At 43.7% G+C, this 27,439-nt stretch overlaps 1 protein-coding gene across 1 annotated transcript in view; it reads left to right on the forward strand.

The window, feature by feature from the left end:
• Nucleotides 1-7,209: 7,209 nt before the first annotated feature.
• UBE4B (ubiquitination factor E4B) overlaps nt 7,210-27,439 on the forward strand; it is a 124,417-nt gene continuing 104,187 nt past the window's right edge. Inside the window, exon 1 of the mRNA XM_044914381.1 lies at nt 7,210-7,927. Coding sequence (XP_044770316.1) covers nt 7,904-7,927 — 24 coding nt within the window. The 5' untranslated portion in view covers nt 7,210-7,903. The remainder of the gene's footprint in view (nt 7,928-27,439) is intronic.

Raw genomic sequence — 27,439 nt, forward strand, 5'->3', positions numbered from 1 at the left:
ACCAACTATCTTTTTTTTTTTTAATTTATTTGACAGAGAGAGATACAGCGAGAGAGGGAACACAAGCAGGGGGAGAGGGAGAGGGAGAAGCAGGCCCCCCGCGGAGCAGGGAGCCCAATGCGGGGCTCGATCCCAGGACCCTGGGATCACGACCTGAGCTGAAGGCAGACGCTCAACAACTGAGTCACCCAGGAGCCCCTGTACCAACTATGTTAATGTTAATACCTTGCTAGAGGGGAAAACAACCTTATCTTGACAATGACAAGACCTCTAATATCTTGTAGGTATCTTGTAGGTTGGTCCTCTTTAGCATATGAAAGTTCTTTTGAAACCTCCCTTTTCCTTACTTCCCCCAACTCCTGAGTATATAATCACCACTCCTCGAGATCTCAGTGCCACATCTCTTTCTGCCCATGGGGTCCTGTCCCCTTGCTTTAATAAACCATTTTGCACCAAAAATGTCTCAAGAATTCTTGCTTGGTCGTGGGCTCCAGACCTCACCCCACCAAACCTCACCTATATTCCAAAACCCCATCACTTTCCTCTCCCCTTTCCATGGTAGCTGACCTGTATGTGGTCTGAAAATCTAAACCTAAATCTTCCGTCTCCTCACCTTCTCTTTTACCCCTTATCCTTCACATGCATTTTCCCCAATAAATCTCTTAACACGTCTATTTCTATCTGGGTGTCTGCTTCTTGGAGGAGCCACACAAACATGGATGTTGTATGCTCAGCACCTAGAACAGGGCCTAAGATGCAAGGTGCTCAATAAATATTTGTTAAATGAATTAATGCACAAATGAGGAGGTGACATTTGAGCTAAGACCTGAAGAATGAGAAGAAACCAGCCATGCAAAAAGCCAGGGGAAGAGTTTTTCAGGCAAACAAGATGCCAAGTACAAAGGCCTCTAGGAAAGAAAGAGCTTGTCTTATTGAAGAGCCAGAGCCAGTGGGGTTGAAACACAGGAGAAGGGGAGTGTGGTATAAGATGAGGCAAGCGAAGCAGAGGTGGCCAAATGCCATAGGATCTTCCAGGTCATAAGGAGCTTGGGTTTTATTCAATGAACAATGGGAATCACTGAGGGATTTTGAATGCGTGAACAGCATGATTTATGATTTAAGGTCACACTGCTTTCTGAAGTGTAGGTTGAAAAGGAACATGAGCAAAACAGGACCAGGGAAATAGCCAGACAAGACATGATGGTAGCTTGGATTTTGGGGTCGCAGGTGAGTTGGAGAGAAGAGAATGGTTAAGTTTCTGAATATCTGCAGTACAACCAACTCTAATTTGCTGATAGACTGCGTGAGGGGAAGGAGGAGTCAAGGATGATGCCAAGGGTTTGGGCTTGGGCCCCTGGATGGCTAATGATGACATTTGCTCTGGGGGAGGAGGAGAGGACAGATCTGCGGAGACCATCTACTATGCAGCCCAATACAAATAACAGTTATGCAGCTGGACATGTAACTGGAATTCAGGGAAGAGATTTTGGCTACAGGTATATACTTGGCACCCAGCATACGTACATGCTCTTTAGAGCCGTGGGCCCAAGACTTAGGGAAGGGGTGTCAACAGAGAGGAGAGGGCTCAACACTGACCCTGTGGCTCTACAACATTCATTCATTCATTCATTTATTATGCCTTTGGGGGTTTTTGTTTTGTTCTTTAGATTTTAAGCAATCTCTACACCCATTGTGGGGCTCCAACTTACAACCCCAAGATTGAGTCATATGCTCTACTGACTGAGTCAGCCAGGCGCCCCTCTACAATATTTAAAAGGCTGGGTGGAGGAGGCAGCAAATGAACCTGAGGAAGAGCTTCCAGTGGAAAACCAGTGTGTGGCCTCATGGAAGACAATACAGGGGAAAGGGTTTCCTAAGTGCTCAACTGTGCTGGATGCTGTTGTCAAGGCCAGTAAGTATCGGACACAGAGCTGGAACTGATCTTGGCCTAATGGAGGTCGTTGGTGACTCTGACAAGAGAATTTTCTCAGAACGGTATAGGAGTAAGGGAATAAAAAAGATGTCTCTTTTGAGAGGTTTTGCTGTCAAGGAGGCAAAGAAAGAAGGCATAGTTTGAAGGAGATGTAGAGTCAATATAGGTTTTTTGTTTTTGTTTGTTTATTTTGAGAGAGAGAGAGAGAGAGTGCAAGTGGTAGGGAGGGGCAGAGGGAGGGAGAGAGAAAATCCCAAGCAGGCTCCTACAACCAAAGCAGAGCTTGATCTCATGACCCCGACCCTAAGATCATGACCTGAGCCAAAACAAGAGTGCCCAACCAACAGCGCCGGCCAGTCGCCTCTACTGTATTCTTATGATAAAGTGAACTAGAGAAATGAGGTTATTAAGAAAATCTTAAGGAAGAGAAAATACACTTACAGTGCTTTCATTGAAAAAAATCTCCGTATAAGTGGATCTGCACAGTTTGAACCCTTGTTGTTCAAAGGTCAGCTGTACTTCGGGAGGTAATTAGCATTAGATAAGTTCATAAAGGTGAAGCATTCATGAATGAGATTAGTGCCCTTATAAGAGTCACTAGAGAGCTTGTTTCCTCCTTCTGCTCTCAGTCACATGAGGACACAGTAAGTCAGCAGTCTGCGCCGGACCCGACCACGTTGGTACCCTGACCTTGGATTTCCAGCCTCCAGAACTGAGAAATACATTTCTGTTGTTTCTAAGCCACCCAGTCTATGGTGTCCCATTACAGCAGCCCAAACTAGATCAGACAATATTAAATGATTAAACATGCCTTGTAAAAGTCAATGTGTTGTATCAAAAGTGTAAGGGACAAGAGAAAAAATAGATAAACTGGACTCTATCAAAATAAAAACTTTTGTGCTGCAAATGACACCATCAAGAAAGTGAAAAGACCACCCACAGAATGGGAAAACATATTTACAAATTGCAATCAGACCTATAGGTACAGAGAACGGACTGGCCAGAGGGGGATGGGCCAAGTGGGTGAAGAGGAGTCAGAGATACAGGCCTCCAGCTATGGAGTGAATAAGTCACAGGAACAATAGGTACAGCACTGGGAATACAGTCGGTGGTACTGTAATGGTATTGTGCGGTGACAGACGGCAGTGGTGAGCACAGCATCATGTACAAAGCAGTTGAATCACTGCGTTGTATACCTGAAATTAACATACCACTGTGTCAACTGTACTCAAAAAAAGACTTGCAAATTGCACATCTGATAAGGGACTGGCCTCTAGAATATATAAAGAACTCTGACAACTGAAAACAATAAAAAGACAAGTAACTCAACTAAAAAGTGAACACTATTTGGCCAAAGAAGATAGACAAATGGTTACTTTTTTTTTTAAAAGATTTTATTTATTTATTTGAGAGAGAGAATGAAAGAGAGAGAGCACAAGAGGGGGGAGGGTCAGAGGGAGAAGCAGACTCCCTGATGAGCAGGGAGCCCGATGCGGGACTCGATCCTGGGACTCCAGGATCATGACCTGAGCTGAAGGCAGTCGCTTAACCAACTGAGCCACCCAGGCGCCCCTAGACAAATGGTTACTAAACACAGGAAAAGATGCTCAATTTCATTAGCCCTTAGAGAAATGAAAAGCAGAACCACAATGAGATACCAGTTCACACCTACTAGTGTGGCTGTAATAAAAAAGACAGACAGTAACAAGTGCGGGAGAGGAGGTAGATAAATGGGAACCTCATACATCGCTGGTGGAAATGAAAAATGGTGCAGCTGCTGTGCAAAGCAGTTTGTCAGTTGCTCAAACAGCTAAACAACTATGGGGCACCTGGCTGGCTCAGTCAGTAGAGCATGCAACTCGATCTGGGGATCGTGAGTTCCAGCACGTTGGGTGTAAAGATTACTTAAAAATAAAATCTAAAAATAAAAGCTAAATACATAACCCAGCAATTCTCATTCTAGATATATACCCAAAAGAAATGAAAACATGTCTACACAGAAAACCTGTACATGAATGTTTATAGCAGCATTGTTCATAATAGCCCGAAGGTGCAAACGACTCAAATGTCCATTAATTGATGAATGGATAAGCAAAATGTGATATATCCATTCAGTGAATATTATTTGGCATTAAGGAAGTACTGATATATGCTACAACATGGGTGAACCTTGAAAGCATATGCTAAGTGAAAGCAGCTAGACACAAAAGGCCACATAGAGTAGGATTCCATTGATGTGAAATGTCCAGAATAGGAAAATTCATAGAAAACAGAAGGCCTGGGTGGCTCAGTCGGTTAAGCGTCTGCCTTCGGCTCAATCCTGGGATCGAGCCCGGCTCCCTGCTCCGTGGGGAGCCTGCTTCTCCCTCGCCCTGCCTCTCCCCCTGCTTGTGCTCTCTGTCAAATAAATAAATAAAATCTTAAAAGAAAAGAAAAGAAACAGAAGGCAGATTGCTGGTTGTCCAGGGAGGAGAGGGGAGAATAGGAAGTGACTGCTAATAGGTATGTAGTCTTTTTTGGGGGGTGATGAAATTGTTCTAGAATTAGTGATGGTCGAACAACTGTGAATATACTGACCTTTGTATACTTTAAATGAGTGGATTGTATGGTATGTGAATTATATTACAATAAGGATGTTTAAAAAAAGAAGTGAGAAGTGAACATATTAACATCAATGTCACCAGGAGTCCAAATTCTGGCTTATACAGAATTCCTTTCCTGGAGAGCAGATAATATGCAAAGCCAGCAGTGGTCTCATTTTACTCACAAATTCCTTGCATATCTAGCTGTCAGGTTACTATTCTAAGCAAGTACCAAAGGGGGGAAAAAAAGAAATTCTTTTAATTCTGCAATACAATCTTTAAGATTATGGTTTAGTTAATCATCCAATACAGTATATTCTTCAGTAGGTGGCAAAATCTAGAACTTCATGATACTGCTATGTTGACCACTCAATTTAGACTTCTATATTACAAAATATTTGTATTCTTCAGAGAACAGATTGGTGATCACCATTGTGGGGTAGAAGTACCAAATGGGTAAGGTGGTCAAAAGGTACAAACCTCCGGGCACCTGGGTGGCTCACTTGGTTAAACGACTGCCTTCAGCTCAGGTCATGATCCTGGTGTCCCAGGATCGAGTTCTGCATCCGGCTCCCTGCTCGGCAGGGAGTCTGCTTCTCCCTCTGACCCTAACCCCTCTCATGTGCTTTCTCTCGTTCTCTCTCTCTCAAATAAATAAATAAAATCTTAAAAAAAAAAAAGGTACAAACCTCCAGTTATAAGTCCTGGGGATGTAATGTACAGCATGGGGACCACAGTCAACAATACTGTATTATAGATTTGCTATATATATACAAGATGTTAACTAAACAATTTTGGTAATCATTTTGCATTATATATATACACACATATCAAATCATTACTTTGTAATGCAAATCGAAACTACAACAAGGGGTACCTGGGTGGCTCAGTCGTTAAACATCTGCCTTCGGCTCGGGTCATGATCCCAGGGTCCTGGGATTGAGCCCCGAGTCAGGCTCCCTGCTCCGCGGGAAGCCTGCTTCTCCCTCTCCCCTTCCCCCTGCTTGTGTTCCTTCTCTCGCTGTGTGTCTCTCTGTCAAATAAATAAATAAAGTCTTAAAGAAAAAAATAATAAACTACAATGAGATATCATCTCACACCTGTCAGAATGGCTAAAATCTACAACACAAAGAAACAACAGGTGTGAGTGAGGATGTGGAGAGAGGGGAACCCTCTTGCACTGTTGGTGGGAATGCAAGCTGGTGCAGCCACTGGAAAATAGCATGGAGGTTCCACAAAATGTTAAAAATAGAACTACCATATGATCCAGCAATTGCACTACTAGGTATTTACCCAAAGAATACAAAAATACTAATTCAAAGGGATACATGATGTTTATAGCAGCATTATCTACAATGGCCAAATTATGGAAACAGCTCAAGTGTCCATCCACTGATGAATGGATAAAGAGGTGGCATGCACACACACAACGGACTAGTACTCAGCCATAAAAAAGCCATAAAAAAGAATGGTCTTGCCATTTGCAATAACATGGATGGAGCTAGACAGTATTATGTTAAGCGAAATAAGTGGGTCAGAGAAACAAATACCATATAATTTCACTCATGTTGAATTTAAGAAACAAAACAGATGAGCCAATGTTAAAAAAAAAAAAAAAGGCAAACCTAGAACCAGACTCTTCACTATGGAAAACAACTGGATGGTTATCAGAGGAGAGGTAGGTGAAGGGAGGGGGTAAAGGGTGAAATAGGTGATGGGGATGAAGGAGTGCACTTGCTGTGATGAGCACCGGGTGTTACATGGAAGTGTTGAATCACTGTATTGTACACCCGAAACTAATATTACACTGTATATTAAGCAATTGGAATTCATGTATTTATTTTTTTACTAACTGGAATTTAAATAAAAACTTAAAAAAAAAAAAACCCAAACCCCACGAATCTTTATGCTGTGTATCTAAAACGAATAGGACGTTATACGTCAATTATATCTCAATTTTAAAAAACTGTATTCTTAAGCAGGTGAAGATGGCTTCTTATCATTGACTCCAAAAGCCTTTCTTGTATATGTGCAGACACTTCAACATTTTCTAGGTCTCCCAATCATTTATACCTTCAAATTTTACCATCACTCTGGAACACGTTTAAAAAAAAAAAAAAAAGCCAAAGCAAGAACTCTCTAAAAGGCTAAAGTCAAATAAAATGAAGTCGTACTTGTCTTAGTTTTCTTCCAGATGGGCTTTCTCTGCGGAGGTGAAGTGTCCAAGGGTTTTTCAGAATGTGAGCGGTCAACGCGTTAGAGAACGTTGGCCCCAGAAAGGTCTTCTCTTTTCCTTTACTTGGTCTGCATCGCGGAGTCGCTAAAAAGCAAGCGCCTGGAAACAACGCAGGCGCTGCGCGATCGCAGCGCAGGCCCGCATACCCTCCTCGCCCAGCTTCCCGCCCCTCCAGGCTCTCCCCGGAGCCTACCTGGACGCGCCTGCCGCGCCCGCCACCCCCGGGCCGTCGCCATGGCACCGCGCCGCCCCGCCCCCCGCGCGCCGTCCGCCCGCAGCCCCGCTCGCCCCTCCCCCGCCCGGCGCTGCTGCGGGGGAGGGGGTGGGGCGTGGGGGGAGGAGACGCAGGCGAGAGGAAATCGGCGGCGCGACGCCCGCGGCCCATTGGCTACCTCGTCCTGGGGCCAGGAGCCCCGCCTCTCTGGCGGGGTCACGTGATCCTTTTCAAAGATGGCCGCCCTGTTGTTTTGATGAATAATACTTGGTGGGGCGAGGGGGTAAGAGTAGGGGTGGAGGGGTAGGAGGATTTACTCTTACATCCGGAGCACCGCGAGTCCCGTCCTCCCCCTCCCCCCTGCCCGGGCTCCGGCGTGGAGGCGGGGCGTGGCCGGCCTGCTTTGGGAGGGGAGGGGCTTCCCTCTTCAGTGCTGGGCTCTGCCTCGGCGGCTCTGGGGTCTCCTTGCCTCGGGGCATCCACTCTGCAGTCGAACAGTTCCCGCCTGGGGCAAAGGGTAGGAAAGAGAGCAGGATCTGCTGGAGGAAGCGCACCTGCCGCGCCACTACCACGAAGACGCAGCAGGCTCGGGGCACGAGACGAGCTGGAGACCCGAGTCCCTGGTCTGGGTAACCTGGGAAGCAGAGGGCAATAGTGGCGCCTTAAGATAACCCTGTAGAGCAGCAGCAGTGGCGGCCAAAGGAGGCTGCTCGGGGCACAAGCAGCTGTAGGAGTCTCTGGGGCGATTGGAGTGACCGACGCCAAGGCGGTTCAGTGCCTCTCGTGTTCTTATTTTTTAACCTCTGACTATGCAATTCTGAAACCTCCCCCATTCGGGGGACCAGACAGCCCGATAGACACCTTCCATTCTCCTCCCGCCCTGGTCTCAAGAACAGAAGGATCTCTCCCTAACGCCTTTCACCATTAAGAGGAAAGCGATGGAGGAGCTGAGCGCTGACGAGGTGAGGAGGTTGGGGGACACCTTGGGAGATTAGTTGGCAACTCTTTGGCGCTTTGGACAGGGATGGTATTGCGCCAGTGGTGCCTGGCCTTTGGGTTTGGGGAAGGAATGGAGATGACATTTTCCAAGAATAAAATGAGTCCCTGAGAGGGTCTCCAGTTGTATTCTCCTGTATTACTTGCCTTCTTTCTTCGTTCTGAACTCCATTGGCTTCTTTTCGAGTCTTTTAGGGTCTGAAGAAGAGGAAAGCCTACTGAGGCGTTCATTCTTTTCCTCGGGGTGTTTAAGCAAGAAGGGCTAGATTTACATCAAGTTAAATGTGTGTGTGTGTGTGTGTGCGTGCACGCGCGCCTTACTGCAGAGATTTAAAGAATAATTTTGGGTGGAATTAGAATGTATGGGTGTATGTTTTTTAAAAGGCAGTATTTGAAATCCCAAGTATGTGTGGCTGTTGCCTCGAGTAAGTTGATTAAACATGCGTTTGTGTTTGGGGGTGGCCTACAGACAGATTCTTTGATATTCAACAAAATATGTATCTTCTCAAAAGCCTAGTGAATTCCAGTTAAATTCTGTAATGTAACAAGTACTAATGACCCCTGGCATACTTCTCTCATTCATCCTTTTTCTAGTTTTAGGCCCTTTCAACTTGTCTTTTGCTGTAGCAGACACTGAACAGGAAGCAAATGGTAGCAAATGACTTTGTAAACTCCCCGTTATTATTTCTGAAAGGAGTTTTACAGATCTCTTTCTTGATGTTTTAAAGATTATTTAATAAGGTTGTCATAAAAACAGTGGCAATTAGGGTACAAGGAATTTTCTGTGATTCTACTCACTTTTCCCTTCCTTTTTACAAATGAGGAGCTACCCTTTCAGGACCCCTGCTGGCCTCCCTCTCATCAATCTACCTCCTCATTTCTTTCACTAGTTCATATAAAACTTCCCTACAGTGCTATGAAAGTAGTCATCCATCAGGTTGGCTAAGTACATGCTTCCGTTTCAGCTAGAGTAGTCAGTATATTTACTTAGGGACTAAAATTCTCCAGGGATGGGGCTTGCAAGTGGTGAGTTCAGATGTCAGGTGGGAAGGGAAACAAATAATTTTTGTGGGTTGTGATGCTTGGCTATTTGGAGAGTCAGGATTGCTCATTCTGGGGTACTTTTTTTTTTTCAAATACATCAGGAATGTAATCTAACTAAAATTAGAAGAATATTGAATGGTTTCTTTCATTCCGGTAGGAACTCTCAAGAGATGATGCCCTTAAAGGCACTTTGTTTTAGGTAATTTTTAAAAATCTGCTCTCCCTTTCTTAACAGTAACTCTAATGGGTAAATTAAGGCAAAGAGTTGATGTTTTTTAGTAGTCCTTTGTTTCCAGAAATTACTTTTTTTCTTAACGTTCTCTAAGTTGCTGCTGGTTTAGAGTTTTTACATACTTGGTGTTTCACTGAGAAATTGTCAAATAAAGCATAGAGACCATTGGAAGATACTGCATAATCTACACTGCACTTTAACCAGTCTTTGAGGAAGTTGTAACTTTTTTGTGACCGTATAGGAACAAATGTAATCGTTGTGGAGGAGATCAGAAAAACATTTTTCAAGGTCAACCGAATATTGAAATAAATGTGAAAAATTAAATTCACTAATGTTAGACCAACATAAAATTACGTTCGACAATTAGGTGACCTGAACGAAGAGGAACAGTTCAGTAACTGGTAATTCGGTCTCAGCAGAACCTAGAACAAATTAATGGGTTGTTTTGTTTTGTTTTAATCCATTTCCTTAATTCTGGGAGTAAGTGAACAGTTCTCAACAAAGCCATTTCCAGAGCTTTTGCCTTTGTATTGTTACTTGCTTGGTGGAAACTGTGTCACAGATATGGTAGGTGGTATTCATTTGGTTAGAAAATAAGACATTTTTCTTGCTGAAAATTCAAACATAACATCTCAGTGTGAAAACAGGCAAGACAGTGATCTTTCCATCTAAATTAGGCAATTAGGTAAGGCAGAGTTTTATATTCGAACAAAATGAAAATGTCTGAGAATACAGTCCCTACAAAATAGAGGTTGCTATAACCAGACTGGTAGCTTTAGAAGATTTTAGATTATGGGTCCCTCTCATAGATCACCTGAAATTCTTACACTTTTCTTCTCTTGTGTAGAGTAGTTCTTTTTTTTTTTTTTTTTTAAAGATTTTATTTATTTATTTGACAGAGAGAGACACAGCGAGAGAGGGAACACAAGCAGGGGGAGTGGGAGAGGGAGAAGCGGGCTTCCCGCTGAGCAGGGAGCCCAAGGCGGGGCTCGATCCCAGGACCCTGGGATCATGATCTGAGCCGAAGGCAGACGCTTAATGACTGAGCCACCCAGGTGCCCCTAGAGTAGTTCTTTAAGTGCCTTATTGTTTGTTATTTATGTGGCACATTACAGTGAGTACATTGCTCTATGGAGCAGATCCATGACTAAGTACATTCTCTTCAGGAACCTACATTCCAAGGCTTCATTATGTACATTACATTCAGTCTGTAGCCTGCTCATGTGTTGTTCTTCCTATACCAAAATGATGCTATGAGTAGGGCAGGACAGGTATTTTAAACTGTTTTTCAACTGTGGTGATGAAATTGCATTGAAATGATTTGCTTTTTCCTCTTCTTTCTTTTTTCCTTTTTCTTTCTTTTTTTTTTTTGGCTTAATCTTCTTTATGACCTAGTTCATCTTCAAGATGGCTGGCTGGGATAGTTAGGGTGTGGTCAAGGTTTTAGAAGAGTGGTAAGTCTTCCTTCTCAAATGCAGAATATGTGACCTTGCACTTTTTAGCAGTGTTCTCTAAGTGGAAAGGGACCGACATTTATTAACAGCCTTAGAAACCAGCTCCGTGCCAGGCACTTTGCAACCATTGTCTCATTAAATGCAACAGTGCGATCAAGAAGGTCCTTAAATTTTCCTTGTTTTATAGATGAGGCAACTGAGATTTAGGTTAACTGACTTGTCCATAGTGATCTGGCTTAGAAGTGGCAGAGTTGGAATTCAAACCCGAGGTGCCTGATCTGAAAACTCTTTTTACTACATTTTACTGCTTAACACCTGACAGTAAATTCACTGCAACTTCCATATGCATATCCTACTAACATACTTGATCTACATAGCTTTTCTGTAGGAGTGTTGTTTCTCATGAATGCATTCATGATATGATCGAGTTTATAGTCTTTTTGGTACTAACCCTTCATCAGGCCTCTCCAAAATTGTTCACTCCACAAACATTTTTTTTTTTTTAAAGATGCTAGGTCTCTCCAGCTATGTGTTAGTTAGGTTAGGAGAAAGTCCTTTTTCTTAAAGAAATTGTAATTTAACTGGGGGGGTGGGGGTAGAGATAGATACAGGTAGGAGGTCCAACAATTTCAATCCAGGGCTAAGAGCTGTTGTGGAGGGATGCACAAGACATTAAGAAAAACAAGAAGGGACCCCTGGTGGGGCAGTGCTGTAGTGAAGACTTTCAAGAAAAAGTGATGCTGAATGCTGAGCAGTAGTTGCCAGGCGACAGGCTCTTGGAAGTGGCTGTGAGACTGGGGAGCCCAGGAAAAAGCAAGAATGAGGGCCCAGAGGCAGGATTTTGCTAGGGGAGTGGCTGCAGGTAGACAGGCACCAGATCTTGGAGGGTCTCAGAAGTACTTAGGAGTTTGAACTTTGTCAGTTAAGACTGTAAGAAGCCTTTGAGGAATGTGAAGGGGTTAGAAAGATGACTGGCAAGGTGTAAAAGTGGGTTGGAAGATGGTGGCTGCAGGCCGGGAGACAGATTAGGAGGCTCGTGTTGCTCTCTAGCAGTGAGGCAGTGGAGTCGAAGGAAGGCATTGGCGGTGGGGATGGAGGAGGGCAGACACCAGAAATATTGAGGATCTAAGTTAACCCACTTCTAACGATCAGATTGATGTAAAGGAGGCGGGGGTGGGAGAGGAGAGAAAAAGATGATTCCTTGGTTTCTAACTTGAGAGAAGGAGGATGAGGAATTCCAGACAAGGAACAAGCAGATTTTTGGATCATTGAAAGATGAGCCAACATAGACACCCCCACCTCTGGCCTTTCTACTCCGACCTCTCCATCTCTTTGACCTTTTCTTTCTTTGTAACAGGCCTCAGAACCTAAGCTCACTCTTTTCCCAGTAGGTAATTGCTGCCACACTATAACTAGGATTCTTTCTCAAGCCTGGTAGGGAAGTGGGATGTAGCCTCCCACTTCGTTCTTCACCCTTTCTGTTCATCTTAGTCAAGAGACAGAGAACGATTATGATATCAGCTAACATTTATTGAGCATTTAATATGTGCTAAGCATTTAACTTGCTCAGCAAGGTTGGTAATATCACCCCATTTTACAGATAAGAAAGTTGAGGCTGGTAGAAATTAACTAACTTGCTAAAAGACACACAACTAGGAAGTGGCAGAGTCTGGATTCTAATCCAGAGTTTGATTTCAGAGTTTTTTTTTTTTAAGATTTTATTTATTTATTTGAGAGCAAGAATGAGAGAGAGAGAGCATGAGAGGGGGGAGGGTCAGAGGGAGAAGCAGACTCCCTGCCGAGCAGGGAGCCCGATGCGGGACTCGATCCTGGGACTCCAGGATCATGACCTGAGCCGAAGGCAGTCGCTTAACCAACTGAGCCACCCAGGCGCCCTCTTTTTTTTTTTAAGATTTTATTTATTTATTTGTGGGCGCCTGGGTGGCTCAGTCTTTAAGCGTCTGCCTTTGGCTCAGGTCATGGTCCCAGGGCCTGGGATCGAGCCCCATATCGGGCTCCTTGATCCACGGATCCGCGGGAAGCCTGCTTCTCCCTCTCCCACTCCCCCGGCTTATGTTCCCTCTCTCGCTGTGTGTCTCTCTGTCAAATAAATAAATAAAATCTTTTTTTTTAAGATTTTATTTATTTATTTGAAAGAGAGCAAGAGCAAGAGGGATCACAGAGGGAGAGGGAGGAGCAGATTCTCTGCTGAGCAAGGAGCCCGATGTGGGGCTCTGTCCTAGGACCCTGAGATCATGACCTGAGCTGAAGGCAGATGCTTAATCGACTGAGCCACTCAGACACCTCTGATTCCAGAGTTCTTAATCCCTTTACTAAACTACCTGAAAACAGAAATAATCTAAGCAAGTTTGTGATGTTTATAGCATTTTAATTGTTCCTTTTGAGATGGGCAGTGGAAGCCCTAGTTATTGCTAAGAGTGGAGCTCAGCAAATAGCCCCCTATTCTTGTAGGGCAAGAAGTCAGAAAGACTTGTGACGAGAGGCCCTTGGGTCCCCAGGCCTTTGCTTGGTGCAGAGTGTATTTGCTCACTAAGTGCTTAGGGTACGTCTAGGTGGACGTGTCCTCCCATAGGCAGCTCATTGAACTGTATTTACTGTTTACTTGCTGTGGGTTAGATACCACAGGAGGCTGCTTGCATGGAGCTTCATTCCAGTGGGAGGAAACATGATAAACAAACATGTACCCTTAGAATGTCATGTGGTGATAAGACTACCAAGAAAAACCAAATCAGCAAAAGGGGTGGGAGAGTAATGGGGACATGGAGTGTGTACAGTTTTGGAGGTGGCTTTTTTTTTTTTTTAAAGATTTTATTTATATATTAGAGAGAGAGGGAGCTCTAGCAGGGGGAGGGGCAGAGGGAGAGAGAGAATCCCTAGCAGACTCCATGCTGAGTGTGGAACCCAACACGGGGCTCCATCCCAGGATGAGATCACAACCTGAGCCGAAATCAAGAGTCAGATGCTTAACCGACTGAGCCATCCAGGTGCTCCAGGAGGTGGCTTATGAATAGAAATTTTAGGGATAATAGGGAGCCATCTGGGGGAAAAGTGTTCCCAGGTACAAGGAACAGCAGGAAACAGGGGCGTGTCCTTGGTCGGCTCCAGGAACAGCAAGGAGGACAATGTGGTTGGAGCCTGCTGAGCAAGGGCACAGGAGCAGAAGTCAGTCATTCTGTCAGCAGAAATTTGAGTTCTTATAACTGGGGTTCAGTCAGTTGTGAGATGCCCTTCCCCACCCCTTTTTTTCCTTCACATTTTAACATCTATTACATTGGGATGCTTTTTATAATGGTATCATCACTATTGGCCAGGTGGCAGGTCTGACACACTTGTCACTTCCTGTTTATGTGCACACCTGGTTTTACCTGTTTATATTTTATTGCCCCTTCAATTGAGTGCCATGGGTGTTAAATTTAGTTGCCATTTTAAATGCCTTCCCCCAAATCACGCTTTGATCAGCAGTAATTAAAAGCAAATGTTACTTTGTATGCAGAGAGGAATGGCAAGAGCAGTGGGGTGTCAGTATGATATTAGTAAAGAAAATGTTTGTTGTTGGAGGAATGACCACGATTCCGTATTTTATTGCAAAGCACCAACAAAGTGCATCAGGGAGCTTTAGAAAAGCAGCAGCCTGTAAGTTTATGAAGCTGTGCCACATTTTGCAATTGAACATATAGTTAGAAGGATTGCCTTTCATACCTAGGCAATGCAGCTAAAGGTCACAGACACTTCATGTTCCTCAGAAAGAAATCTCAAAGCAACGGGAGGCTGGTGTAACTGTTTACAACTCTGTCCTGGTCTGTTGTTCAGCCATTTTGTTGTGGTTTAATGGGCAGTATTTTTTTCCTTGGCAGTGCAAAAAATAATAGTGCAGCTTATAATCACTGACATCTTAAATTTGGTGAAATATATGTCCAGTCTTGTTCTAGACCATGAGGATATACTAATGAAAAGTACAGGCAGAAACCCTGCCTTCATGGGGCTTAAATTCTGATTTATGTTTTTTTTACTTTATTTATTTAAATTTTTAAAACTAATCCCTATGTCCAATGCGGGGCTCGAACTCACGACCCCAAGATCAAGAGTCTCATGCTCCACCGATGGGGCTAGCCAGGTGCCCCATTCTTATTTATGTTTTAAAAGAATTATATGCTGTGAAGTGCACAGACAAAAGGGGAAAGTGAAAGCAGAAAGGAGGCCGTCACAGGAGTCCCAGGACAGGGTTAGTGTGAAGAAGTAACGAAGGGTCAGATAGTGATTGGTCAGATAGGGGCGGGAGACCCTAGCACCGGGTAATGGGATGGACGTGGCGTGTGAAAGGGTGGAGTCGAGAATAGCCGTGTGAGTCGGGATATCACTGGGCGGACCTTTGTAACAGAGACCTGCAGTTACAGCTGCTTACGCCAGATCGAGGTTTATTTCTCTCCAAATAGGAGGCTGGGGTGCTGAGGCCGCTCTGTGTTCATTAGGGGCCCAGGTGCCTTCTGTCGCATTGTACCAACTTGCCTGACACATGGCTTCCATCTTTTGGTCTGTACATGTCTGCATTCTAGCAGGAGGGAAGAGAGGAGAGGGGAAGGAGAAATCATACTCCTTCTGTCCAATGGCACAACTTGGAAGCCTCGTGATCACCTCTGCTCACCTCCCATTGGCTAATGAAAAATATAGGCAGAACCTAAGGCACGTGGCCACAGCTTCTTGCTGAGAAGCTGAGAAGTATGGGTTCTACTGGGTAGCCAAATGTTCACCTAAAAATTCTCTTTTGTTAGAGGGGGAGGACAGTCTAGGCCTTTCTTTCCAGACCCTTCTTCCCAAATCTAGAACACACTGTGCACCTTTCCAAAAGAGACAGCCTTCAGTCAATTTCAGAGCCCAGAATCTCTGGCTGATTGATATACAGTCTAGGAACCTTTAGATTGAGATACAAGATGTCATGCGCGTGTGTCCCCACCTTATGTACTGTGATTGAGTAGGACAGAATAATGGAAATAGAACTCTAGTTTGGGAAAGGGAAAAATGGGGAGTACAGACCCCTCACTGGTCCTTAGCCATTATTAGCTCCTGCCAGGCCCTGTTGTGGGGACTTCCTGCCTTGGCAGGAGTTCCTGACTGCTCATTTAGCAGCCCTTGGTCTGCTCTCTTGGAGGAACTCCCTTGTCCCTTGCCCTTTGTGGTGGTTTTTCAGTATCTGTTTTCCTCTGGGAATATGTCATTGGAGAATATCCCCTTCTGGGCGATGAACAGTTTCTCCAGCTTCTTTCCTGCTGGATATTGAAGGAGTTGGCTTTATCAACCCTATTTAGCCTCCGAATTACCAGATTCTGAGGAGGTTTAGACTGTAGGCTGTGGACATGTCTTAGGCAGACCTATATTCCCTTTTATCTCTGCATGCAAATTGGCAGGTTGTAGCTTGAATCTGTCTCCTTTTCATGGGACTTCTTGCTTAAAAAGTGGCAAGAAGCCAGTAAGCACCCAAATTCTGAATTGTTCAACCAGTTCCCCTAGGCCATGTTGGCATGCAGGCAGTCATTGAAGATGTCATGGGTTTTACCATATATTTTGTTGTGGTCTAACAAGGGTTACCAACCTTCTGTCCTGCAATATCTGTGCCCATGCTGACCCCCAAGCCATTGCCACGTAATTGTAGTCTATTTATTTATTTATTTTTTTAAAGATTTTATTTATTCATTTGAGACACAGAGATACAGAGAGAGAGAGCATGAGCAGGGAGAGAGGCAGAGGGAGAGGGAGAAGCAGGCTCCCCGCTGAGCCTGGAGCCCAATGCGGGGCTCGATCCCAGGACGCTGGGATCATGACCTGAGCTGAAGGCAGACGCTTAACCATCTGAGCCACCCAGGCGCCCCAACTGTAGTCTATTTAGGTTGATTACTTCCAGATTCAAAATTCTGTGCATTGGTTAAGATATTGGTTCGTTTGTTGGAGCCTAGCGATCCAAAACAATAATAGCTTAAACAAGGTAGAAGCTTATTTTTCTTTCAAGTAAAAATCTGAGTAGGTGGTTGGGAGCTGGTTCAGTAATTTCATGATTCCTAGGGATCCAGACTCATTTTGTTTTGTGCCCTATCATCCTCGGTGTGAGGCATCTAGCTCGTAGTCCAATATGGCTGCTCCAGCACCTACTCGCACATCTGCATTCCAGTACTTAGGGACTAAAGGGGAGGGGAGGGCATGTTCCTATCCCTTAAGGACATGATCAGAAAGTGTCACACATCATTGCTGACACCTTCTTGGCCTTCTTGGTGGCTGAATATATAATGAGGAGGCAACTAGCAATCTCTACCGCAGTTATATCAAGAGTTTTAGCCTACACAGCTTGAAAAATGGAGTTGTCATATACTGAAATGAGGAATACTGAAAGAAGATTAGAGGAAGAAACTAAGTTATATTTCAATCATATTATGACTATATTGCTTAGCAATTATCCACATGGAGGTGTTAAGTCATTTGTTGATATATGTTGGGTTTGCAGCTCAAGAAGGAGGTTGGGGTTGGGATACCAGTCAGGATGTGTCAGTATATTTAAAACCATGAGAATGGGGACATCTGGGTGACAGAGTCAGTTAAGCTTCTGACTTGGTTTTGGCTCAGGTCATGATCTCAGGGTTGTGAGATTGAGCCCTGTGTTGGGCTCTGCGCTCAGTGCAGAGTCCGCTTGGAATTCTCTCTCCCTCTCCTTCTGCCCCTGGTTCTTGTGCTCTCTCTCTCAGATACATAAATAAATCTTAAAAAAAAAAAAAAAATCATGAGAATGGACAGATTACATAGGGAATGAGCATAAATAGAGAAGAGAGGAAGTGAGAGGACTGAGTCTTGAGCCTCTTCAGTTAAAAGTTGGGGAGGAGATAAAGAGGACCCAGAAAAGGACTGACAAGGGACAGCCACTGAGGTAGGAGGAAGGTCAAGAGATCATGGAGTCCTGCCATCCAGGAGAAGAAAGTGTTTCATGCCAGAGGGGAGTGTTCAACTCTGTTTAATGTCAGTAAAATAAATTAGGGAAGGACTAGGCCTTGACAATAGGGTTGGGCAATGTGGAGGTTGTTGGCGACTTTGACAAGGCCAGTTTCACTGCTGGCCACAACTGGTTCAAGAGAGAATGGGAGGAGGGAATAGACAGCTCAGGAGCGAGGCATAGGCTCCAGGGATAGGCCGAGGAGCCCTCTGAAAATGGTAGAAGAATAGGTTTAAGAAGCGGGGAGAAAATCGTTGGTGAGCATATCTTTTAAAATTTAACTTTTACCATTCTCTATTATAATCATCAATGCCTTTCTTCATTCAGTAAATATTTATTCAGTGTTTGCTCTGCTCCTTTCTTTCCCTGAAGTAAGAAGTAAAGGCATAGAGGTAGATTTTGTATATTGTTCCTAGCAAGGTGTTTTGGGCCTGAAGAGTGGCACATACACATTTTGAACTGTAATCAGAGGAACACTAGATCATATTATAGTTAATTTTTAAAACCTTTAATAAAAAACAAATAGAGTGGCAAATATGTAAATGGTAAATATTATTAATTCTGTTTGTTTACTTTCAACGAGTATCGGTAGGATATTTACTCTCTGCTAGGTACTGAGGGATACACATAGAGAGATATTGTCTCGAATATGAATAAGGCCTGGTCTTTTCCTTCAGGAACTCATGCTCCAGTGGGGAGACAAGAACACAGGCAGCTAGAGTTCAGGTGCTACCCTAGATATTTAAGTAAAGGGAGTGCTGTTGAGGGAGCACTTCATGCTGACTGTTTCCTCCAGGAGGATCGAGTCAGTCCTTAAAGATGGTCGGAGTTTTGACATTGAGAAAAAAACTGTGGTGAGGATAAATGTTTCAGTTATTTCTTACTCTGGGCAAACTCAGTTAACATTCATTCTTTTGAAATTGGTTGTAGAAATTATGAGAACCACTGAGGAAAAATAGGAGATGGTGGAAAAATCTGATAGGGGTAGGTATTTGCCGATCTGAAAGGTTTTATGATGTATCAGGCACAGCCAGATATGTCACCCCAAACTCTAAACTACTAAGATTTGGTGGAAGCTGAAGGAGGAGCTGCTGGGGGAGAAGTAGAGAAGACAGCAAAGGTATTTGATTAAAGTTGCTTCTCCTCTCCTGATGTCAGTCACACTGCCTTGGAATTGCCTGTGTGCGTGATGTACCGACTGGTGCAACACAGACTTCTGACTATCCTCATTCACTGTTTCTTATCCAGCTCTTAGCACAGGGCTTGGCACAAAGAGGCCCATAATAAATATTTGTTGAGGGGCTCCTGGGTGGCTCAGTAGGTTAAGTGTCTGACTTCAGCTCAGGTCAGGATCTCAGGACCTTGGGATCTAAGCCCTGCATTGGGCTCCCCGCTCAGCGGGGAGTCTGCTTCTCGCTCTGCCCCTCCCCTGCTTATGCTCTCTCTCAAATAAATAAATAAAATCTTTAAAAAGAAAATACTTGTTGAATGCATGAATTGAATACAAGGCGTCTCTTTGTGAGTCCCAATTCTTGTGTTGGAGGGTTTTTTTTTCTTTCTTTAAGATTTATTTATTTATTTTGAGAGAGAGGGAGAGAGAGAAAGCGAGCACGAGCTGGAAGCTGGAGAGGCAGAGGGAGAGGGAAAGGGAATCCCAAGCAGTGCAGGGAGCTCGGCTTGGGGCCCGATCTCACAACCCTGAGATCATGACCTAAGCCAAAACCAAGAGTTGGATGCTTAACTGACTGAGCGACCCAGGTGTCATAATTGTTTTTTGTTGGTAGTACATTAAGTTGCATTAGTTAGGTAAAGGTAGGCACTTGAAAGAAACCTTATTGTCAGAATTGTAATTCAGAGTCAGATAAACGTGAGTTTTAAGTGAACCAGCCAATTGGAGGACCCTGAGCAAAGTACTTTCTGAGCCTCAGTTTCTTCAACTTGTAAAAGTTATGAATATCTATCTCATGGCATTGTTCTTCAGAATAATTGCAGTGGTATGTAAATTGTCTAGTGCAGTGCCCTGGCAGAGTAGGTTCCTGGGACATATTAGTTCTCTTTTCTGGAGGAAGATGGAATTGTACAAAATTAGAACTTTAGTGGCTGCCCATACAATATCTAAAAAAACTCCATGCATGCACAGCACACCTTGGAGATACTGCAGGTTTAATTCACAATAAAGCAAATATCAGAATAAAGTGAGTCAAACAAATTTTTTTGGTTTCCCAGTGCATATACGAGTTATGTTTACACTACACTGGGGGCACTTGCGTGGCTCAGTCGGTTGAGCGTCTGCCTTCGGCTCAGGTCCTGATCCCAGGGTCCCGGGATCGAGCCCCGCATCGGGCTCCTGGCTCCACGGAGAGCCTGCTTCTCCCTCTGCCTCAGCACCTCCCCCTGCTCATGCTCTCTCTCTGTATCTCTCTGTCTCAAATGAATAAATTTTAAAAATCTTAAAAAAAAAAAAATACACTACACACTGGAGTCTGTTAAGTGTGCAATAGCATTAAGGTATATATATATTTTTAAAAAGTATGTATATTTATATGCATATAAATCTAGCATAAAAATGTACATGCCTTAATTTAAAAATACTTCATTGTTAAAACATGCAAACCATCATTTGAGCTTTTAGTGAGTCATAATCCCTGATCACAGATCACCATAACACTTATGATAATAATGAACAAGTTTGAAATATTGCAGGAATTACCAAGATGTGACACAGAGACACAAAGTGAGCAAATGCTGTTGGAAAAATGGCGCCGGTAGACTTGCTCGAAGCACGGTTGCCACAGATGCTCAATTTTGAAAAACATAATATCTGCAAAGTGCAGTAAAGCAGGGTGCAATGAAACGAGGTATGCCTATAATAATGCCAGGAGTGTAGAGGGCCGTATCTTACTGGTTACGGTAGCAAACAGGCCCTGGCTTGTGTGAAAGGTTGGGTTGGAATTTTCTTCCTCTATCCCTTAATCTTCCTGAAGTCTCTTCTCACCCAGTATTAAGCCGTACAGTTATCACTCGTCAGGCCTCCTCCCCCGCTTTTTCTAAAATCGGGAGTGATCTGGTGGCCTGAAGGAACCTAGGGGGTAAAAGTGGAGCCAGGAGGTTTGAAAGAGGGGGAGCCGTGCAGACAGGACCTGAGGAGTCCCAGAAGCAACTTTCCATATCAGACCTAAAAAATAATACCCGAAGTGACCCAGTCTACCCAAACCAGAGGACTGACTTTGTCTTCTGAAGGGCCTGCTGGTCCTGCAGTGCTGGGAAGGGAGGGGCAGTCTCTGAATTGGAGGTCGTTGTGTTAACTGCTCACCAGCTGCTCTGTCTTTGGCATCTTGTCCAGTTCTTGGAAGACAATAGTCAGGCTGGGAAGAGAGGTATCTTTTGGGGCCTAGTATTAAGAAGGGCTGGGCCTTGACTTAATTAGCTTTCTAATTAAACATTGTGGAATGTATTTAGTGCACAATGTTTCTTTGTTCCCTGTCAGTGTTTGGTATAAATTCTAGATGTGTACTAGTGTCGTAATTTAATTAGTTCAATTTTCTGACTAGATGAAGTAGTACTTTGCTTTTATGGGCCTTTTGGGGAGCTGAGCTCCTAGGACTTCCAGGCAGAGCATAGTGAGCACCTGCCACCTGCCAGGCATTCTTCTAGAATCATATCAGGTCAGGGTCTTTTGTTAGACTGTGTCTATACTTGTCACCAGGGCTGGCATTATGGGCATGTGACCTGCAGTCAGATGGTTTCATGCATGCGTGATTCAGTGCTCTGCTGTTGCTGTCTTGTAACTCTTAATAAATTTGGAGCAAGAGGCCCTGCATTTTCATTTGGTGCCAGGCCCCGCCAGTTCTGTAGCCCGTCCTGCATTGTCTCTGACTTTCTGTCTGGTGGATGAATGTCTGGGAAGAGTTTGACCAGATCCCAAGATTATAGAAAACCATGTGAAAACTCACCAAAGAGAGATGTTCATGTTCTTATGGAGAAAATGTTAGTATGTGTCTGACTATAATGCCATGTCATTAATAGAGTTTCTTGAAATTTTTAACAATTTTCTACTTCTACGTGATATGAAATCTTTGGATAACTTATTTCACTTCATCCAGTGGATTCACTTTTTTAAAAATTAGGGTTTTTGACATAGAGGCATTTACTTCTGTATTATGTTTTTCATGTTGTACATCTTATCTCTCCAATCTCAGTAGGACCTCTTTTGTATTTTACCCAGTATAGTAGGTATCTTGGTCATGCTTTTACAGTATAAACACTTCCTTTTTTTCTGAAATATGGATTGTTGTATTTAAAACTATAACTCGGGGCACCTGGGTGGCTCAGTCGTTAAGCGTCTGCCTTCAGCTCAGGTCATGATCCCAGGGTCCTGGGATCGAGCCCCGCATTGGGCTCCCTGCTCCGTGGGAAGCCTGCTTCTCCCTCCCCCATTTCCCCTGCTTGTATTCCCTCTCTCACTGTGTCTCTCTCTGTCAAATAAATAAATAAAATCTTAAAAAAAAAAACAAAACAAACAAACAAAAAAAAACTATAACTCATGTGGGGCACCGGGGCTGGCTCAGTCGGAAGAGCGTGCACCTCTTGGTCTCAGGGTCATGAGTTCAAGCCCCACATTGGGTGTGGAGCCTACTTAAAAAAAGAAAAAAAACTGCAACTCATGTTGGTTTTAACATTTAAAAAATTTTAAATTAAAAAATGTCCTTCAAAGACTGGTTTTTTATTTTATTTTTTAATTTTTTTTAAAGATTTTATTTATTTGAGAGAGAGAATGAGAGAGAGAGAGCATGAGAGCGGGAGAGGCAGGCTCCCCACTGAGCAGGGAGCCCGACGTGGGACTCGATCCCGGGGCTCCAGGATCATGACCTGAGCCGAAGGCAGTCGCTTAACCAACTGAGCCACCCAGGCGCCCTTCAAAGACTGGTTTTTTAAAGTATTAGTATTTCTCTGTAAATATTTATCTGTGCTGGCCAGTCAGGTATTAGGACTGACCAAAAATAATCATGTATAAGTGACCAATTTTCAAAAGTAATAAAGTACATTTAATATTAGAGCTGGAAAATTCTGTACATACGGATGTCCTAGTGGGGAAAACTCATTTCTGAGAAAAGAAATGAAAATTGATGGAAAATTTAAAAATGTCTAGCAACCTTCATAATCTACTCAGTAGAACTTTCTGTGTATGATTTGATTTACTCATAAAATTGTCATGTGTAGGGTATTGAAAGATATGAACAACCAGAAAAAAGCAGACAATAGGCAAGATGAAGGGAAAAAATGCTAAAAGTTAAAAAAAAAAAATATCCAACCACTTTTTCTGTATTGTATATAGATCTGCCAGAGGAATTTACACGTTGGTTTCGGCAGTTAATTATTCTGTGGGCCAGTTAAAAAAAATTATAGCCCTGTTGCGCTTTGAACACCAGTTATGTGAAGTAGATGTTTAGATTGTCGTTTTTGGTGTTTTGCTTTAGGATGCTAACGTGTGACAGCACATATACATTTGTGTTTGATGAATATTAATGAATGAATGAACCTTTTACTTTTACGTTAGTTAATCTTTTACTTATGATAGGTACAGACCAGATACCATTTCTGTGGAGTTTCATCAAAAGAAGTGCCACAGGGCGCCTGGGTGGCTCAGTTGGTTAGGCGACTGCCTTCGGCTCAGGTCATGATCCTGGAGTCCCGGGATCGAGTCCCGCATCGGGCTCCCTGCTCAGCAGGGAGTCTGCTTTTCCCTCTGACCCTCCCCCCTCTCATGCTCTCTCTATCTCATTCTCTCTCTCAAATAAATAAATAAAATCTTAAAAAAAAAAAAAAGTGCCACAGTTTTGGGGCACCTGGGTGGCTCAGTCATTGGACTTCTGCCTTCGGCTTGGGTCATGATCCTGGAGTACCAGGATCAAGCCCCGCATCAGGCTCCCTGCTCAGCGGGGAACCTGTTTCTCCCTCTCCCACTCCCCCTGCTTGTGTTCCCTCTCTTGCTGTCTCTCTCTCTGTCAAATAAATAAATAAAATCTTTAAAAAAAAAAAAAATCCACATTTTTTTCCCCTCAAGGACAGTTTGGGGCAGATGAGGTGGTCATCTACTCTGGTTTGTTCATTTTTACTTTGTTCAGATGTCCTCACTCTCAAAAAGGTTTGGTGATTTACGGCCTAGGGAAATGTGAATCAAGCAGTCTTTTTCCTTGAGATGTTATGATTAGAACGGCTTGTGAGGGGGAGAACTTTAGTGAATGCCAAGTGGGAGAAATGCTTGTGGAGGTGTCCCCGTTGGACACCTCTTCATCCTTTTTTATGTTTTGCCTATAGTAAGCCCATTCACCCATCATGGAATGAGATGGTTATGTGAAAATGTGGCCATTTCTGATTTTATTTACTTATGTAAAAAATTTTTAAAAAACCCATCTTTTTAAAGATTATTTTTTAAAGATTAGAAAGAGAGAGAGTGTGTGCAGTTGCAGAGGAAGGGGGGAGAGGGAGAAGCAGGCTCCCCGCTGAGCAGGGAGCCCTATGTGGCGCTTGATCCCAGGACCCTGGGATCATGACCTGAGCCAAGGGCAGCCGCTTAACCTACTGAGCCACCCAGGTGCCCCTAAAAGAATCTTTTTTAAGTAGGCTCCACACTCAATGTAGGGCTTGGACTCATGACCCTGAGATCAAGAGGACTGAGCCAGCCAGGCACACCACCATTCTGATTTTTAGAAGGGAGAGAAGGGCCTGTTGGCATTGGTGGAGTGATGATGCATAACCTGCAGGAGGAAGTTAACATTAACAGTTCACATTAGGAAGGAAACGTGTATTCACACCAAGAACTTGATGGGCACATAGTGCCCAGAGGAGTATTTTCTCTCCCCGAAAGAGCACACTATACACTGTTGTCTAGATCTGCTAGAATATTGGCTTTGAGTATTCAGACTGAGGGGATTGTAGAGCTTTGGTAGTGATCAGAGGAAATGTGTGAACCCTCCTGCAGAAGAATGTACCCTTGGGTCTCAGCAATAATTAGTTGGTGAGTCAATTTAAGGTACTTTTCATGTACCTGGGTTTTAAAAAGTTCTTTAAAAATGTTTAATGCTGTCAATTTCAATTGGTCCCTTTTAAGTGACCAGAATCCATTTTATGGAATAGTGTCAGAAGCAGCTGCTACTTGGTCTTGTCATCTTGTCTGCTTAACCAATTGGGGTCAAAGATGAGAATGGGGCCCACATCATCTCTTTCTCTCACTTGGGATATTTTTGGTGAGGACATAAAATTGTAGTTGCAAGAATCATTTTTTCAAAAACCAGATGTAATTAAAAAGCATCTCAGCATGCTTCTCTGCTGTATAATGTTGGCGGACTTAGGCTCCTGGTCCTAGTAGTTTCTCTTGCTGCCAGTTTCACAGTCAGTTAACAGATCTGATGCTAATTTTTAGTAGCTGTGCTACATATTCATATTGTTGGGGTGAGACAGAGCCCTGAGCCCAAGGAAAACAGTGTCTGGGCCTAAAAGAAAGATGGAAAAGAGCAAAAGGATGGAGAAAACTTGTGGGCTGAAGTTATGAAAAAAAGCAATACCTTTATTGTGTGTCGGGTAGACACTTGTCATTTGTTCAACAAATATTTACTGTGGGCTGTCTGCTTTAGGCATCGTCTCAGTTAGTGGGGAGATGGCAGTGAATATAGTACATCAAGTGTCTGCCCTCTTGGAGCTTACATTGTGTTTGGGGGAGACAGACTGTAGACTGATAAAAATTCAGGTAGTATGTTACATTATTTTTATCTCTGATGACTCTTGCTAGATAAGTGATATTTATGTCATCACCTTCTTCTAAATGGGGAAACCAAGGCTCAGAGAGATAACACAGCTAGAAAGGGGTACTGCTGGGACTGTGACCAGAGCTGGCCCCCTGAGCTGGCCCCCAGAGTCGTGTAGAAGACTTTGTGAAGATAGGGCCACCCAGCAACAATTCACTCATCCACTGCTTGGCCCCTTGTCTCACTTTCAAGTGGAATGCTTTTTTTTTTTAGGATTTTATTTATTTATTTGACAGAGAGAGACACAGTGAGAGAGGGAACACAAGCAGGGGGAGTGGGAGAGGGAGAAGCAGGCTCCCCGCAGAGCAGGGAGCCCGATGCGGGACTCGATCCCAGGACCCTGGGATCATGACCTGAGCTGAAGGCAGTCGCTTAACCAACTGAGCCACCCAGGCGCCCAAGTGGAATGCTTTTTAAAAAAGATTGCTCTAATGGCAAATGTTGATGAAGAGTCTCAAATAAGTCTTTATTCTTATAAGCTATTTATTATTCTAATTTGAACTAACAATAGTAATACTTTCAGTGTTACAGGTGACTCAAGGAAGTACCTTTGGTAATTAGGCAGGTTATGCCTTTGGTTCTTAGCCCTTGCCAGCTGGCAGAGCGTGGTTAGGCCTACTTAATGTTTTCCACGTTATTGATCAGGCAGAAATTATTGGTGTGAGCAATTGTTGCAGTTTATAAAACTCCTTGTGATGAAAAAAATAGAATCACTGGATTACATCAGAGAATTGTAAGGGCCACAGCCTTTTTTGCTCTGTAAGGAAATACAGTTCACAGTCTGTTTCTGATGACAGTAGGACCATTTCTTTGGTTCTATTGCAGCCAGGGCAGTAGGAGTTCAAAAGATGACAAGTTTGAAAGCTGTGTGGTTTGCTAGTAAGTGCTAGAACCTGGCCTTTGTAAGAATTTTGTACTTTATTTTTGAGAGATTTATTCAACTAGAATAGGACTTGTGGAGGAAGTAAGGTAACTTGCCTTGTCTGCTTTCCTTTCTTAGGGAAGGGAAGCAGGGCCGGCAACTGAGGGCATGGGGGTAGAGAGAGGCGCAGGAGTACGGGGAGGACTGTCAGATGGATGTAGGGTGACCGTAAAATGGTCACATCCAAACTAGGACTCTTCTAAGAGGGAGAATTAGACAGGAGCCCCCGGAGTCCCCCTGCCCTCTATGACACTTTGGGGCTGGTGGGAAGCATTTGGGTAAAAGCACTAGTTGCTTTATAAAGGTTTTGATTTGGGGGGGGGGTCAGTCCTGGACATGGTCATAATATCTTTTGGAGGAGAAATCAGCCTCTTGGTAACTTCGAGTCACCGTTGTTTGAGCTGGGTGAGTAATCTGGGAAGGAAGGCAGATGATTGGAAAACCAAGGTTGCAGAGGTGACAGTGCTCCTGTGTTCTCTTCCCACTGTGCCCTGGTGTGTCCCGTGGCAATTCTCAGCTGACTGGGGGCCTTGGTCCTTCATTTGTCAGTGTGGGCAAGGGGGTCGGGGATGTTAGATTCATGCGTGTCAACACTGATGGTGCAGTTACAGGATAACAACCAGTAGCCTGTTCCTCTCTTCTGATGTCTCCCTTTTCATGCTAGCAGAGGCCAGGTTAGACTGCTATGCATTCTACAATGAAATGTAGAGGCAAAAATAAAAAGGAAAATAGGAAGCAGAAGGTAAAAAGAAAATCTTTGTTCAGAATCACACTTTCCAAGGATACTTTTTTTTTTTCCTAGGTTAGGATTTATTTTTTTCCAAGCTAAATCTTCTTCTTCTTCTTTTTTTTTTTTTTAAGATTTTATTTATTTATTTATTTGACAGAGAGAGAGAGAGAGTGCACACAAGCAGGGGGAGTGGCAGGCAGAGGGAGAAACAGGCTCCCTGCAGAGCAAGGAGCCCGATGTGGAACTCGACCTCAGGACCCCTGGATCATGACCTGAGCCAAAGGCAGTCGCTTAACCAAT

Source organism: Neomonachus schauinslandi, chromosome 4 (assembly GCF_002201575.2).
Source record: "Neomonachus schauinslandi chromosome 4, ASM220157v2, whole genome shotgun sequence".
NCBI lineage: Eukaryota > Metazoa > Chordata > Mammalia > Carnivora > Phocidae > Neomonachus > Neomonachus schauinslandi.